Raw genomic sequence first — 16,252 nt, 5'->3', positions numbered from 1 at the left:
TGCAGGGGCATAACCAGATTGTAAAGGAACACGAGCAGTGTAATATAAAGCGCACATTGGTGTACTGCTTGCTGTGTTTTGCTTCCTGTCTACAGTTCTAAAGATGGTATTACTGGAAAAAGTCATGTGACACCTACCTTCTGATTTAGTGTAATTTTTCTCTCTCTGTGTATGAATCCCACTTTTTTTTCATCTCGCTGTCTATTACACACTGACTGCAGATACCGAGGTTTGTTTGAACAGGCCAGCAAGAGGTATGCGAGGATGGTCAGGGCACAATAGTTATCCTGAATTTGTCTTCTCTTCACCCACAACCCCCCGCCCCCGCCACCTCTTCCCACATCACCCCTTCCACAAGGTCGCCAACCCTCCAAGATTGCCCTGGAGTCTCCAGGAATCGATGATTGATCTCCAGGACACTGCTGTGAGAAATATCATCAGACATTAAAAAAAAAAGTGTGCTTTGGGGAAAAAAAACAAAAAATTCTTTGACCGTCTTCATTTATTAGTTATAAAAAAAAAGCTGTGGAGATGGAAAAAATGCTGAAAGTGAGAAGCATTCAGTTGGGCAATGAAGAGCCTGTTTGTTTCTTAATTGATTCGTGAAGTAAGGGTGCTGAGAGGAGGGGTATGTTGGATGACCAATGACAAGGCAGGGGGAGATGGGAGGACATGTGACACAACCTCCAGGAACACGCCCAACCCATGTTGGCAAACTTGCTCCCCCACAGTGGCACGATTGAGATTAAAAACTCAATGGAATGTTTGGGCTTGAGCCTGTGTCCTAGTGCTCTTGCTCCACCAGCACATTGCGCTTTGTCTTTACTGTTCTTCCACCTAAGTCTTGCTGAACAATTTCATGTTCCTGCATAGCAGTAGAGCAATGCTGGTAATGAACCCAGACTTTTAAGTTTGAATCCAAAGTAGTTTCAATCTGCATAAATAATAAATGCCTTAGAATGATGAGGGCTAGAATGATCTCATGGACTAGTTTTGATTGCCAAAGGGGGTCGGAAAGGAATTTCTCACTTTTTTTACCCCAAATTGACCTGGGTTTTTATCTGGTTTCTTGCTTCTCCCAGGGTATCACATGGTTTCAGGTGTGGTGGAGAGAGTGTATATAAGTTATCACAATTGTGTGGGACATGCTGGATGAACAAGAGGGTCTTTTCCTGTCCGTCATTGTTAGCGTGTTCGTAATATTACACAGAATATAAATGAGTGGCAAATACAAGCCAGCAATTGAACCATGATGTCCTGACCACCTGCTAAACCACTTGGCTTTCACTCTTTTAGTTTTATAATATCCTCAGAACCTCTCAATTCTTATACTGCATGTGTCTTTCTCCCAGCTTTTTTTAATCCTGTATAAAACTCTATTGATTGAAAGATGGAAGGTTCTGAAATGTGTTCATTTTAAGATGCTAAATGTAACTGCAACCATGAGCAATAAAAGGTTAATCCAGTCGTGACCATTTAATTGAGAGCTGGTACTATATTACGGTGAAAGATGCAAAAATATGCAATCTGTGACTTTTAAAACTTCACGCCTTATAATACAAGTATCAAAAGATTTTTGAGATTGTGAACATGTACTTTATTTTAAGTATATATGATTGGTCTTCATACTTGGTCAATAGGTAAATGCTTCGGAAATTAAATCTTTTGTAGCATGGTTTTCTAACCCTTACACTCTGATAATTATAGGAGTCTGTCAGGGACAAAAATAATGAGTGTTTCTTTTGTAGGTGAAAAGCCATTCAAATGTGACCAGTGCAACTTCGCTTCCACAACACAATCCCATCTGACCCGACACAGACGCGTCCACACAGGAGAGAAACCTTATAAGTGTCCTTGGTGTGAATACAGGTAACAGTTCATTAAACATTACTTGATGTGAAAAAGATTAAAGGTGATGAGAAAAGGTTTATTCAAATTAAAAATACATTGCCATTAAAGTACATAACCAGCATCAGTAATTACACATTTAATTAGGAATTACATTTCTCAAGGATTGCATTTTTAAGGGTGTTTGGCAACCCAGCTCATGTCTGTTGAATTTCATTATTTGTTTTTGGAAGATAGTTCAGAGTATATATTTTTTAATTGCATGTCAAAATCAGATGTTTAAATGTGGAAGGATAACAACAAGAATGTCTTTCTTATTCTTAAATTTAGGAGAGGTTACGCTTATATATGAGAGAGTTTCCTGATCAGGTCACAAATGTTGTTCATGCTGAATTTGATATGTCAATCCAAGCTGATCAAATGGATAGTTTTAATGAACAACTTGCTAAGTTGTTGCTCAGGCAGGATTAACTCAATTCTGCCAGCATTTGAATTAAACTAACAGATTAACAATATGTTCACCTATCGTTCGCTTTCAGATGCTACCTGATCTAGTACATATTCCCAAAAATGTTATGTTTTTATTTCAGCTTTCAAACATTCACAGTTTTTCTTTTTTATATATATATATATATATATATATATATATATATGTCTTAAACATTTCTTGTTTTCTAGTGACCTTTCATTTCTAATTGGGTTAGTCATCACTATTTGATAACCATGCTTCAATTAACGGTGAATTTAAAAGTAGTGCAACAGCATTGATGTAGCTATTCTTTTGAGGATTGCATTATTGTTTCAGGTCAGAAATGCAAAATGGAACTGGATCCCAATTTGGCTAAGTTGATTAGAAAAGCTGGTATTGTTGTTCTTAGAGCAGAGAAGGGGCTTGATAGAGGTGTTCAAAATTATGAAGGGTTTTGACAGAATAAATATGTAGAAACTGTTTCCACTGGCAGAAGGGTTGGTAACCAGAGGACACAATTTCAGATAATTGGCAAAAGTACCAGAGGGGAGTTAAAGAGAAATTCTTTTACACAGTGTGTTGTTATGATCTGGAATCAGGGGATGAAAGGGCGGTGGAAGCAGATTCAATTGTAACGCCCAAAAGGGAATTGGAAAAGGAAGAATTTGCAGGGCTATGAGGAAAGAGCACGGGGAGTGCGTCGAATTGGATAGTTCTTTCAAAGAACCAGCGTAGGCATGATGGGCTGAATGGTCCCCTTTTTTTTGTTGTATGATACATTCAGGTTCCTTTCCTTGGGCGGGGGAACGGGTACATAAATTTCAACAGAGGAATGTTGACACCTGTATGAGATTTCAGAATTTAGATCAAATTGGAATAAAATTTAAAACCCAACTCTTTTCCCTTATTATTAATAGTAGCACATTTTAGTGAATTCAAAAATATTTGCATATGATTTTTTATAGTATCTTTTTAAAGGACAGCATCGAAGTATAAACAGCATACTTTTCCTTAAAAAAGGAAAAAAAACTCTGCAAATGTTGGAAATCTAAAAAAAAAATGTGGAAATGCAGTGTCTGCAAAGGGAAAAAACAGATTTATGTACTTTGGATATAGATGCTTCATCAGAACTGGAAATTGGAGGATAAGCAAGCCGTTTATGGGACTGAGCAAAACTAAAGGCGTAGGAAAGAGAACAGCAGGTAGACATCGAGAATTAGGAACAGTGACACCTGTCACAGAGCATTTAATGGGTTGAGTGCTCAGCAAGCAAATTTCTTGAAAGGGGTGAAAACTGACGGATGATATATAAGCATCATTTCAGCAGGCAATGAAGAGGCATTAACAGAACAAAAGAGCATGAAAATAGTTGAGTCAGTGAAAATGCCAAGGAAAGATGCACATAACAAAATAAAGACAAGAACATGGAGTGGGGGAAATAAAAGTGTAAATGTAGGGAACGTGAAATGTTGTTGAAAACACACAGCAGATCCACCTGCATGTGAAAAGAGAGGCCAGTACCCTGGAATAAAAACAGAAAATGTTGTAAATACTCAGCAGGTCTGGCAGCATCTGGTGAGAGAAACAGTGATCTTTCATCAGTATTGGAAAAAGTTAGAAATGTTATAGGCTTTGAGCAAATGAAAGGGGGGGATGGTAGGAAGAGAAACAAAAGGGAAGGTGTGTGATAGGGTGGAGGGCAGGAGAGATTACATGACAAAAAGGTAATCCAGTACTCTGGATGCAGCTTGCCACCAGAAGATTGTTTTGATTAAATTTTTTTTTATTCGTTCAGGGATGTGGGCATTGCTGGCTAGGCCAGCAGGTATTTCCCATCCCTAATTGCCCTTGAGAACGTGGTGGTTGTTAAACAGGCAGATATCCATTCACCAAAATGAGGAAGCCAATGACAGTCTCTGGTCCACAACTGTTTTATTGTCAATTCATAGTTCAAATATCAGTTCCCACGCTTCCCTTCTGGACAAACTCTTTGTCCAGAGGCAACTCCCCCACTGGGCAAAAACCCAGCCCTTAAATGCAAAACTATAATGAGCATCACCTGCTCTCTATTAACACTGAAATGAGACCTGATTAATTAAAGGACCAGCATTTTCAATATTGTCAGTGGTGAACTGCCTTCTTGAACCACTGCTGTCCTTTGGGTATAGGTACATCCATAGTGCTGTTAGGAAGGGAGTTCCAGGATTTTGATCCAGTGACAGTGAAGGAACGGCGAGACACTTCCAAGTCAGGATGATGTGTGGCTTTGAGGGGAACCTGAAGGTGGTGGTGTTCCCATGCATCTGCTGCTCTTGTCCTTCTAAGTGGTAGAGGTCGCGTGTTTGGAAGGTGCTGTCGAAGGAGCCTTGGTGCATTGCTGCAGTGCATCTTGTATATGATGCACACTGCTGCCACTGTGCATCGGTGGTGGAGGGAGTGAATGTTGAAGGCGGTGGATGGGGTGCCAATCAGGTGGGCTGCTTTGTCTTGGATGGTGTCGAGCTTCTTGAATGTTGTTGGAGCTGCACCCATCCAGGCAAGTGGAGAGTATTCCATCACACTCCTGACTTGTGCCTTGTAGATGGTGGACAGGAATTGGAGAGACGGGAGATGAGTTACTCACAGCAGAATTCCCAGCCTCTGACCTGCTCTTGTAGCCACAGTATTTATATGGTTACTCCAGTTCAGTTTCTGGCCAATGGTGACCTCCAGGGTGTTGATTGTGTGGGATTCAGCGATCGTATTGCCTTTGAATGTCAAGGGGAGATGGTAGATTCTCTCTTGTTTGAGATGGCCATTGCCTGGCACTTGTGTGGCGCGAATGTTACTTGCCACTTATCAGCCTGGATGTTGTCCAGATCTTGCTGCTTCAGGATCTGAGGAATCGTGAATGGTGCTGAACATTGTGCAATCATCAGCGAATATTCCCATTTCTGACCTTATGATGGAGGGAAGGTCATTGACGGAGCAGCTAAAGATGGTTGGGCCTAGGATACTACCACGAGGAACTCCTGCAGTGATATCCTGGGACTGAGATGAGTGACCTCCAACAACCACAACCATCTTCCCTTGTGCTAGGTATGTGCTAAATATCTCTTGCCAGCGCCCCCCGCGCCCCCGCCCCCCTGGCCAGATACTGACAGACCTGCTGGGCATACCCAGTGCTATATGCTTCTAAGAAAATGGAAGGAAAAACAAAAGCCCAAAGAGGACAAAACCAATGTTCAGACCCGGTAACTGCAGTGTTCCCAGGAGAAAGGTACAGTACTTATTCTTGACGTTTTCTTTGAGTTTAGTTCAAGCAGCGTAGATATCAAAAGCAGAGAGGTCAGAGTGGAAATGGGAGAGGGAATTGAAGCGGTGAGCCACAGGAAGGTCAGGATCAGACTTACTGAACGACTCCATTCTGTCTCGAAATCTACCACATAATCTGCATATAACCTTTGCCAAAATACAGGACCATAAAGAAAGAAAGACTTGCATTTCTGTAGCGCCCTTCATGAGCTCAGGACTTCCCAAAGTGGTATACAGCCAATGAAGTACTTTTGGGAGGTGTGGTCACTGTTGTAATGTAGGAAACGCAGCAGCCAATTTGTGCACAGCAAGCTCCCATAAAACCAATGTGATAAGGACCAGATCAACTGTTTCAGTGATGTTGATTGAGGCATAGGATTGGCCGAAATTTCCCTCCTCCTCTTTGAAATAGTGCCATGGGATCCTTTACCTCCACTGAGGTGGGCAGATGGGAACTCAATTTAATGTCTCATCTGAAAGATGGCGCCTCTGACAGTGCTGTACTCCCTCAGTACCAGCACTGGAGTGTTAACCTAGCTTTCGTGTTCAAGTTTCTGGAGCCCGATGTGATCCCAAAACCTTCTGACTCAGAAGCAACAGTGTTACTTTACAGAGCCACCATGGACAATGAACACAACATAAATTATTGACCTCCAGCTCTTCTTCTCTGGCACTTCCCTGTACAGCCATAGCAGATGAAACAGACTTGCTTTCATCTCTTCCCATGCCATTGTCCAGTGCCCCAAACACTCGATTCCATTTGGGACAGCAAATTAAAGGCACTTCCTCTTAAGGCCTATCTTTGTGTCCTCCTCCAGCCCTACAACCCTCCAATAACTTTGTATTCTTCCAACCCTAACCTCTTACACATCCCCATTCCCTTTGCCTCGCCATTGATGGCCCTAAGCTCTTTAATTCCCTCCCTAAGCCTCTCCATCTATTTCTGCTCCTTTAAGATGCTCCTTGAAACCTACATCATTAATCAAGCTTTGCATCATCCCTTCTAATATCTTGTTCTTTGGCTTAGGATCAATTTTTGCCTAACTGTACACCCATGATGCATTTTGGGACTATTGAATATGTTAAAAGCACTATACAAATGAAAGTTGTTGTTTTAGTGTGTTATTGCAATGCTGAGATAATCTTCACATAATTTTCACCATTTGTCAGCTTTGCAGAAACCTGCTGACCGTTGACATTGTTAGTGAGTGCTTTGTGATAGGAATCAGCATTCCTGACTCAATGGTTACCTGTTGTTCCTTCCGTTTACCCCTCCCCCCAGTCCTATTGAGGGTCTCCCTTTCCTTCCAGTTTCTAGTTCTCTCCAAGAGTCAGCACACAAGACATTAATTGGTCTTTTCTCTTTTCAGTCATTGATGGACCTGCTTGGTATTTCCTGGGGTTTTCTGTTTTTATTCTGCGCTTTTACTTATTGAGAATAGCTAAACCTGTAAAGGTAGTCAGAGGATTTTAAAAGCATAAACTGTAATTAGGGATGCAAAACTGAAGCATTTCGGTAAGTAGCAATTTTACCTCTAACCTGCGTGGGTGCACAGCCACACAGCAATCGGGAATGTGCCACATGGGACAAACAGGGTGCGCACAAGCAGTGGTCCCTTTAAGATGTGTGATCAAGGTCCAATCTTAAAGGGACTGCACAATGCATCAAACGGGACACGCATAACGAAGGGAAATTAGAGGGAACAATGGCGGGTAGGCAAAGAAAAATACTAGGGTCATATCTTGCTTAAACTCTTTTATTTTTAAAAAATTTTAAAATCAAGATTTAGTAATAAAAAATCTACAGAACGTTTATGCATCTAATATTAATCGAAAATAAGCTTCCTAAAAATTGAGGAAATTTCATGGAAATAAAAATGTTTAGAAAGGCACTCTTGCACTATCGCAGTTGTATATCCCTTCCTGGTATAAAAACAGTTTGAATGTAATTCATTTAATCTGGATTTAGTTTTTGGCTTCTGAAATTACAGAATACAGCATTTGTTCACTATAGCAAATGATATTCTGTCTGTGGATACTTAATTTCGTCGCATACACAGATTTGGTTAACAGCTTCAGACTGAAAACCCCAGTAATTAAAGTGTGTCTGTGTGTGACCATGTGAATACTGCAAATTGAATGTAAGATGAGAAACGTTATCGCACATTTGAGAAGGATCTTGTTACATGCTTTCTGGAGCTCATTCTTCACACCGTGGACCTGATTTCTTGGATTGGATAGTCTTGGGGGAGAGGTTTTATTTCCATAGTAGATATCTTGCGTCTATCTGTAAAGTGGTAATTCTACACAATATCTTATAAAGCTTAATGGGCATTCACCCCGTGCAATATTTACTTGTGTTTCATTGTTTATCACCTACCTAACCAGTGGTTTATACTTGAAGTCTCATTCTCTACCAAACATCACAAAGTACTGCTGTGGTTTAAAGAGAAAACACGCCACCATCACATGCTCAAAACATTAAGCAATAAATGCAGCCGTGACAGTGTTGCCACATTCCAAGAACAGTGGTTTTTTTTTAACCACTGCGGTTTGTTAGGGTACATTTCTATACTTATAGGATTGGCAGCATTGTCATTGGAGCCAGCGATCTTAAAGTAAATCTGCATTTTTGTTCGGCTTTTATTGGATATAGAATGTCTGCACCAATGCTCAATATTTCTACTCGTTTTTTACTAAACCTGAGGCTGAGAGGTTGAAACTCAGGGTGGGAGTCTGATGGAGTGCTATTAACTGGAAGGGCAAACAGCATTGCATGACTTTGCACAAACGGCCATTAAACAATGCTGTTTGCATCATGTTTAGCTTGTGCACGTTGCTCAGGATTTAAGAAAACATATTTTTTGAGTTGGCATAAAAATATTAATATCTAGGATTTTAAAGATATACATTAATAAAATGTAAATTTAATTAATGTAAATTATAAGTGAATTGCTTTTTGAAAATATTAATTATATGAACAGAGTTTTTGCGTGGGCCAAGAAAGTGTTCTTACTGAAGTGAATATTAAAAGCATGGTATTGTGCCAGTAGTGATGCAGTGCTGGGTTTGTTTTGCCATTGAGGAAGACCCATAATTTATTCACGACACAGGGCAAGTTCATTATTAGATCTTTATCAGGAATGAAAAACTCCCAGTATGATACTGTTATCAATCTCCCATGTTCTGTTTGTTCCTTGGACCTAATGGTTTTGTTTTAAAACCAAAAAACAAGTTGTGAATTAGTTTTATTTTTGAAAGTTTTGATTATTTTCTACACATAGTGTTGGATATCCCAGTTAGACCTATAGGCCTGCTTTTCCTAAAAGTTTGCAATTGAGTCTAATGCTAGGAGATGTGTTTTTGTGTTGGATGATATTTTCACAAGTGTGCAAAGTAATAGACTCTGTTGAAGAAACAGACATTGTTAATGGTAATATCCATAGATTGAAGGAAGCAATTGTCAGCATCTGAATATCAAATGCATTCTTCAGAAAGGGAAATCTCACATCTCAGTTATGCAAAAAGCAAATGGGCTGTATTGTTTAAAATACAGTTTATCATTTCCTTTTAGAGAGTTTGATTTCAACAGTGATTATCACCAGAATGCAAGAGACTTAACTATTCTACATCATGTCATGTGATTTGCTTCATTCCAGAGACTCAAATCGAGGTGCGATGGCATCTTTTCATCTAACGGCATTTATCAAAAAATCTGTTCTATAAATGAATAAGTTGACAGTCGTTAGAACATGCTTCTTGGGAGTGAGCCAAATAGGCCATTTATAATGTGGGAGTGTTATAAACTAGAGTTTAATTCCATTGCTCTCAACTTTTTAAAACAAAATCCATCTGCTTGGTACCGGGAGACATTTTTAAAGGAGCTCCATTTAGTGTCCTGCTGTTTCCTCTACTGTGCACCATTACACTGTTCAATCCCATTAAATTCACATTTTACCAAGTGCTGTATGTTATTAGTGTAAGAGAATGGGGCTGTTGAGCAGAGATTCTGATTTAAGGCGGGACCTGGCCTTGAGTCAGCAAATTTCCGATTGATTCAGAGACTGCAGGAGATGAAAGATTGGCTATCTGAAATCTGCTGTGTCACTGACTGAATCCTTAGAGTGCTTTTACTTTGCTGCTGTTCAGGTAAGTAACCACATTTTGCACCTAGACATGAATGCCATCAGTGTTAGCTTCAACCTGCTCCATATAAAAACACATCTCCTAGGTGGGTCAGCTCTTTTCCTGTTCTCAACCGGTCTGTCCGTTTCTGCGCAAACCTGTCTTCAGCCATGTATTTGCTGTTTTTTCCTTCTTTTCTGTGTTAATTTGAGAAGTACAGTATCCTTCAAATCATCAAAGAAAAAGTAAACAAGTGAAAAGTCCCCTTGGGGCTTAAGCTGTTAAGTGCCCCTCTCAGCGGCTGAAGGCTAAAACAGCTCTCTCTCTCTTTCTACTGTCTTTTGTCAAAGCACGATGTGGCCTCGTGCCAGATATGTCTAGGATTCTTGGCAAGGAGTAAGGAAGACCATCTGGAAGAATGAAAGGATAGCCTAAAGATTAGCAGGAGTGAGCCCAAGGAACCCTTAGATAAGTGCGATGAACCCAGGAGGCCCAGCACAGCTCATAACAGTCAACAAGTTCTGGATCAACCCCTTCTTCACTACCAAAATAGAGCAGTTCTTTTGAGGTTGGTATTATAATATGACTGGTGTCTCCTCAGTTTTAATCAGGGCTGACTATCCACCCATTTTGGATTACATCCCTGGTTGGCATGAAGCAATGGCCAATAGTAGAGTACTATGACTGTTTGTTGCTCAGGACCATCTGAATCATAATCGGTAAAATATGCGGCCCATCCTTCATTCTTCCCGAAGGCTGAATGAGACCTTGAAGAGAAGGTTCCTCGTTCAACTTGAGATTCATCTCAGGCATTCAATGTTTTCAATGTTCACGTGGCCAAGGGTTTGACCATATCAGTCTTACTGAGCTGTGTCAAAATATTGAGCTCCTTTTGAAACCCCACAGAAGTTGTCCAGCTCAATATTTTAGTGTGATTTGCCCTTCCTGTATTCTGATGAGGCATCACAAGGGAATTTGGCAAATAATACAAATCTACAATGACCGTTTTACTGTGATCTACCATGCCAGCGGAAAGCCATTACTGTTTCACAACAGTCACTTGTGCTGTCGTCTACCAAATGTACTTATTAATTGCCCTCAGTAAGCATTCACAGTGGCTGGGTTTATGGAAATAATGGCTTTCATATATACTGGTGTCGGTATTGCGGGCGGGTGGCGAGGAGTTTTGTTCGAGAAATTGGGATTTCTCAGATGCCGTGCAATTTTAATGTCACAGCATGCAACTTTTTTTCCCAGCAGGTTCACTGCCTGGAAGCCAGCTTCATTGACAGGCTTGGCTCACTGTTGAGAAGGGAACGCTTTGGAGGCTGCAGGCTCGGAGCAGGTAGCAAGCCTGCACCTACGTTAGTGGGACCAAGTTGGGAGGGCAAGGGAGGTAATCTCCAATTCGGGGGGAAGTGAGGTGGTTGAAGTGTACAATGTGGGCAGGGAAGGAGCTGGGCTAGGAGGAAGCACACCTATTCCTCTTGGCCCACAAGCAGTGCTGTACTTGCCTCTTCTATGAAGCAGTTCTCACCTCCCTTTAGCTGCCGGGTTTCTGGAGGCCCAGGAAACCTGGCCGACCTTGGTTAATCTGAAAGATGAGTTAAATCTGAGGTGCGCAGCCTCATTATAATATTTAAATGATGCATATTTAATATTTAAATCAGAATTAAGAATGGTTAATGAACCAAGCAGAGTCTGCATCAGGAAGTGTCCATTAGAATAGTTAATTCAATGTAAAATTATGTGCAGAAAGTGAAATGAAGAGAGGGAATGAAAGATTAGATTGAGAGGGATATAAAAGAGATAGAAAGAAAAAAATTAAAATAATTAGATTTTTAAAATCTCCAACAATAATTAAAATCTGAAGAAATGAAACTCCACACTTGAAAAAGTTAATTTAAGTGCCAGAGATATTGTTTGGCAATAATTAAGTCTTATCACACCATTAAAAATTCACTTCCGCTGGAATGGATGAGCCCTAACTTTTTCTGCTGAGTTTTAATGTACATCTATCATGCAAGTACAGAAACTTCACACTGTTTCACATGTTTCACTGCTGAGTCTCTCGGTGAGATATCATTATTGTGCAGTTTGGGGCGGAGCAGAGCAATTCGGACAGCAATTTCCTGATTTAACTGTACATGTGCAGACGATGGAAGTTGCTGTCCGATTTACTCATTGATAGACTTACTGCTATTTCTGCTGCAAAAGTCCTGACTGAATATTACTCCACATATTTCCTCTGAATTTCAATGTGGTATAAAATGAAGATATTTCTAATACATCTTAATGTTCAACCGTGTCAGTGTCAATTCATTCCCACTGGCCCTGCAGGGGATATCTGATATTTTAATTATAAGGTTCGACTCTTTTTGAGGGGAGGCGGTAGCGTGGTGGTAATGTCACTAGACTAGTAATCCAGAGCCCAGGCTAATGCTCTGGGGACATGGGCTCGAATCTCACCACAGCAGGTGATGAAATTTGAATTCAATTAATAAATCTGGAATTAAAAGCTAGTCTAATGGTGACGATAAAACCATTGTCAATTATTGTAAAAACCCATCTGGTTCACTAATGTCTTTCAAGGTAGGGAAATCTGCCATCCTTACCTTGTCTGGTCTACATGTGTCTCCAGACCCACAGACCCTCAAAATGCCCTCTGAAATGGCCTAGCAAGCCACTCAGTTCAAGGCAGTTAGGCATGGGCAATAAATGCTGGCCTAGCCAGCGATGCCCACAACCCACAAAAAACAACGAATAACAAAAAAGATCTGAAAACCTTCTCATTAACCAGACTTTTGAAAATTGGATCACTTATTGGCTTCAAAGGAACTTTGCACAAAACTTATAATGCAGAACGAAAGAAGTTTCTTGTCTCCCATTCATACACGAAGCCTGATCCTTAAATGAAGAAGACTTCTTACAGTTTCAAGTATTGTAAACACACACTGGCTTTACATCTGATTCTGTTCATGCTGCAGTTTTTCATGTTTTCTCTCAGAAGCCTTATCTTAGGCAGCATCCTCTTTTATCCCATTTCATGAAAGAGGCTTTAAAAATCTGATACAATTCATTTCCCCTAACACTTCCTTGGGATATAAACTGGTAATCTATGAGTTTATGGATTCTATCTTACAGCCACTATGTTCACATAGACCGTTCCCGCAATGGCACTAGATTCAGCCAGAATAGCTGGTGAACTGTAGCATGAGTAATTAAACACATGTACCTGATATAGCGTGACGACTAATCTGTTTTCAGACTTCTTCTCAAATTATTCCTGAAGGTGATTTTTGCAATTTTTTTGCAGTCGGAAATTATTATTCCATTTTTTAATCTTTCTCTACCTAATTTAGATCATAGATTCAATTACATTGATGCCAGGAAGGCTTTGATTTACCAAGTGGACTAACTAAATTATTTTCACAAGTCTCATTACTTGCTAATGTCAAGTGGAATATGTTTCTCTGTCTGGCTATTGTGGAATAAATATCAGTAAGATAGCAGGTTGAACATATTTTTCTTTTCTAACAAACCTCCATGGACCTTTTTGGACGTTCTTTCCCGACCTGGATAGGCTTATTATTTCTGATCACTAACAAGCTTATGACTAAATGATGGCTTTTTATTGGTGTGAGGGTAGAGAAGTACTTTATTCATGCCCAAAGCTTCTGTGTGAAGTAGAGTTCCATCTGGTTCAGGGAATTAAGATGCTGACTGCTACCCACAGCTCATAGAATCACATGAACACAAAATACTCTGGATGTTGGAAATCTGGATTATAAACAGAAAATGCTGGAAATGCTCAGCAGGTCAGGCAGCATGTGTGGAGAGAGAATTGGAGTTAATTTCAGGTCGGTGAACTTTCATCAGAACTAAAAAATGTTAGAGTTGGAGCAAGTTTTAAGCAAGTGCAGTGCCAGGAAAAGGTGGAGAGGGAAGCAAAGAACAGAAAGGGAAGGTCTGTGATAGGGTGGAAGGCAGGAGAGATTAAATGACAAAAGGGATGTTGGTGCAAGAGATGTTGGTAATGGGACAAGTAAAGAAACAAAAGATGGGTCTGGAGGAGTTGTAAATGGCACAACAGAATCTTTACCAGCACCTGGGTCCAAAAATACGAGAGCAGTGGTTACGATCTGAAGTTGTTCAACTCCATGTTGAGTCTGGAAGGCTCGAAAGTGCTTAATGGAATGTTGAGGTGCTATTCCCCGAGCTTCTGTCGAGCTTCATTGAAACAGCGTAGGAGGACGAGGACAGGAAGGTCAGAATGGGAGTGGGGTGGAGAATTCAAATGACAAATGGCCGGAAGTTCAGGGTCACACTTGCTGTCTGAATGGAGATGTTCAGTAAAACAGTTGCCCAATGTAAGTTTGGTCCCCCAGCGTAGAGGAGACCACATCATGAGTAGTAAAGCCCGTAAAGTAAATTGAAAAAATACAAGTAAATCCATGCTTCACCTGGAAGGAGTGTTTAGGGCCCTGAACAGTGGGAAGGGAAGAGATGAAAGGACAGATCTTCCATCTCCTGGCACATGGGAATGTGCCATTGGAAGGGGAGGCGGTGTTGGGGGTGTTTGAGGTGTAGATCAGGATGTCACAGAGGGAATGTTCCCTTCGGAATGCTGAAAAGGGAGGGGAAGACGTGTTTGGTGGTGGCATCACGCTGGAGGTGGCAGAAATGGCAGAGGATTATCCACTGAATATGGAGGCTGGTGTGGTGGAAGGCGTGGACAAGGGGAACCCTATCATGTTTCTGGGAGGGAGGGGAAGGGGCGAGAGCAGAGGTGCAGAAAATAGAACGGACATGGTTGAGGGCCCTGTCAACCATGCAATGGGAGGTGGGGTGGGGTGGTGGGGGTGGTGGAAATGCTCGGTTGAAGAAAAAGGAAGACATATTCGAAGCGCTGTTATGGAGGATGCATCGTCAGAACAGATGCGGCAGAGGCATGGAAACTGGGAGAATGGATTAGATTCCTCACAGGATCAGGGTGTAAGGAAGTGTAGTCAAGGTAGCTGTGGGAGTCAGTAGTCCTATAGTCGATATTGATTTACAGCCTATTCTCAGAAATGGCGATAGTTAAAGAAGGGGAGATTTGGAAATGGACCATGTTAAGTGAGGGAAGAGTGGATACTGGATCAATTGGGGAGGCGGTGGCGTAGTGGTATTGTCACTGGACTAGTAACCCAGAGACCCAGGGTATTGCTTTGGGGACATGGGTTCAAATCCCACCACAGCAAAAGGTGGAATTTGAATTCAATTAATAAATCTGGAATTTTAAAAAAAGCTAGTCTAATAATGGCCATGAAACCATTGTCAATTGTTGAAAAAACCCATCTGGTTCACTAATGTCCTTTAGGGAAGGCCTACATGTGACTCCAGACCCACAGCAATGTGATTGACTCTTACATGCCCTCTGAAATGGCCTAGCAAGCCACTCGGCTGTATCTAACCGCTGCGAAGTCAATAAAAAGGAATGAAACCAGACATACCACCCGGCATCGACGTAGGCACCGGAAACGACAACAGCAAACCCAGCCCAGTCGACCCTGCAAAGTCCTCCTTACTAACATCTGGGAACTTGTGCCAAAGTTGGGAGAGCTGTCCCACAGACTAGTCAAGCAACAGCCTGACATAGTCATACTCACGGAATCATACCTAACAGACAATGTCCCAGACACTGCAATCACCATCCCCGGGTATGTCCTGTCCCACCGGCAGGACAGACCCACCAGAGGTGGCGGCACAGTGGTATACAGTAGGGAGGGAGTTGCCCTGGGAGTCCTCAACATCTACTCTGGACCCCATGAAGTCTCATGGCATCAGATCAAACATGGACAAGGAAACCTCCTGCTGATTACCTGCTGGGTCAAAATCCTGGAACTCCCTTCCTAACAGCACTGTGGGTGTACCTACCCCACATGGACTGCAGCGGTTCAAGAAGGCATCTCACCACCACCTTCGCAAGGGCAATTAGGGATGGGCAATAAATGCTGGCCTGGCCATCGATGCCCACATCCCATGAATGAATTAAAAAAATTGAAATTTTCAAGACCCTTTTCTGTTCATAGAAACTTACAACCATTCGGCCCATCATGCCTGTGCTGTTTCTTTGAAAAGAGCTATCCAATTAGTCCCTTTCTCCATAGAATTGCAGACTTTTCCTCTTCAAGTTGTTATCTAATTCTCTTTTAAAAGTTACTGTTGAATCTGTTTCCACCTCCCTCTCAGGCAGCGCATTCCCAATCATCATAACTTGCTACATATATTAAATGTTTCCTTGTCTTCCCTTTGGCTCTTTTGCCAATTACTATAAATCTGCATCCCTTTAGTTACTGACCCTCCTGCCAGTGGAAAGTTTCTCCTTATTTATACTATAAAAACCCTTCATGATTTTGAACGTCTCTATTCAGTCTCCCGTTACAACCCTGATATCTCCCCTCTTGCCAACTCTGAACTCATCTTGTGCATGAGACCAACCTCCTGCTCCCTCAACCCTATTCCTACTGAACT

The 16,252-nt window shown here is 41.4% G+C and overlaps 1 protein-coding gene across 4 annotated transcripts in view; it reads left to right on the top strand.

Annotated features, from left to right (window-relative positions):
- znf407 (zinc finger protein 407) overlaps positions 1-16,252 on the top strand; it is a 460,931-nt gene that overhangs the window by 299,525 nt on the left and 145,154 nt on the right. For all 4 annotated transcript variants that reach the window (XM_068032511.1, XM_068032512.1, XM_068032517.1 and 1 more), the window contains one exon: positions 1,749-1,869. In XM_068032511.1, coding sequence (XP_067888612.1) covers positions 1,749-1,869 — 121 coding nt within the window. The remainder of the gene's footprint in view (positions 1-1,748; positions 1,870-16,252) is intronic.

This window comes from Heterodontus francisci, chromosome 5 (assembly GCF_036365525.1).
Source record: "Heterodontus francisci isolate sHetFra1 chromosome 5, sHetFra1.hap1, whole genome shotgun sequence".
NCBI lineage: Eukaryota > Metazoa > Chordata > Chondrichthyes > Heterodontiformes > Heterodontidae > Heterodontus > Heterodontus francisci.
Note: the sequence above shows the minus strand (reverse complement) of the source record. Positions and strands in the feature narration are given on the sequence as shown.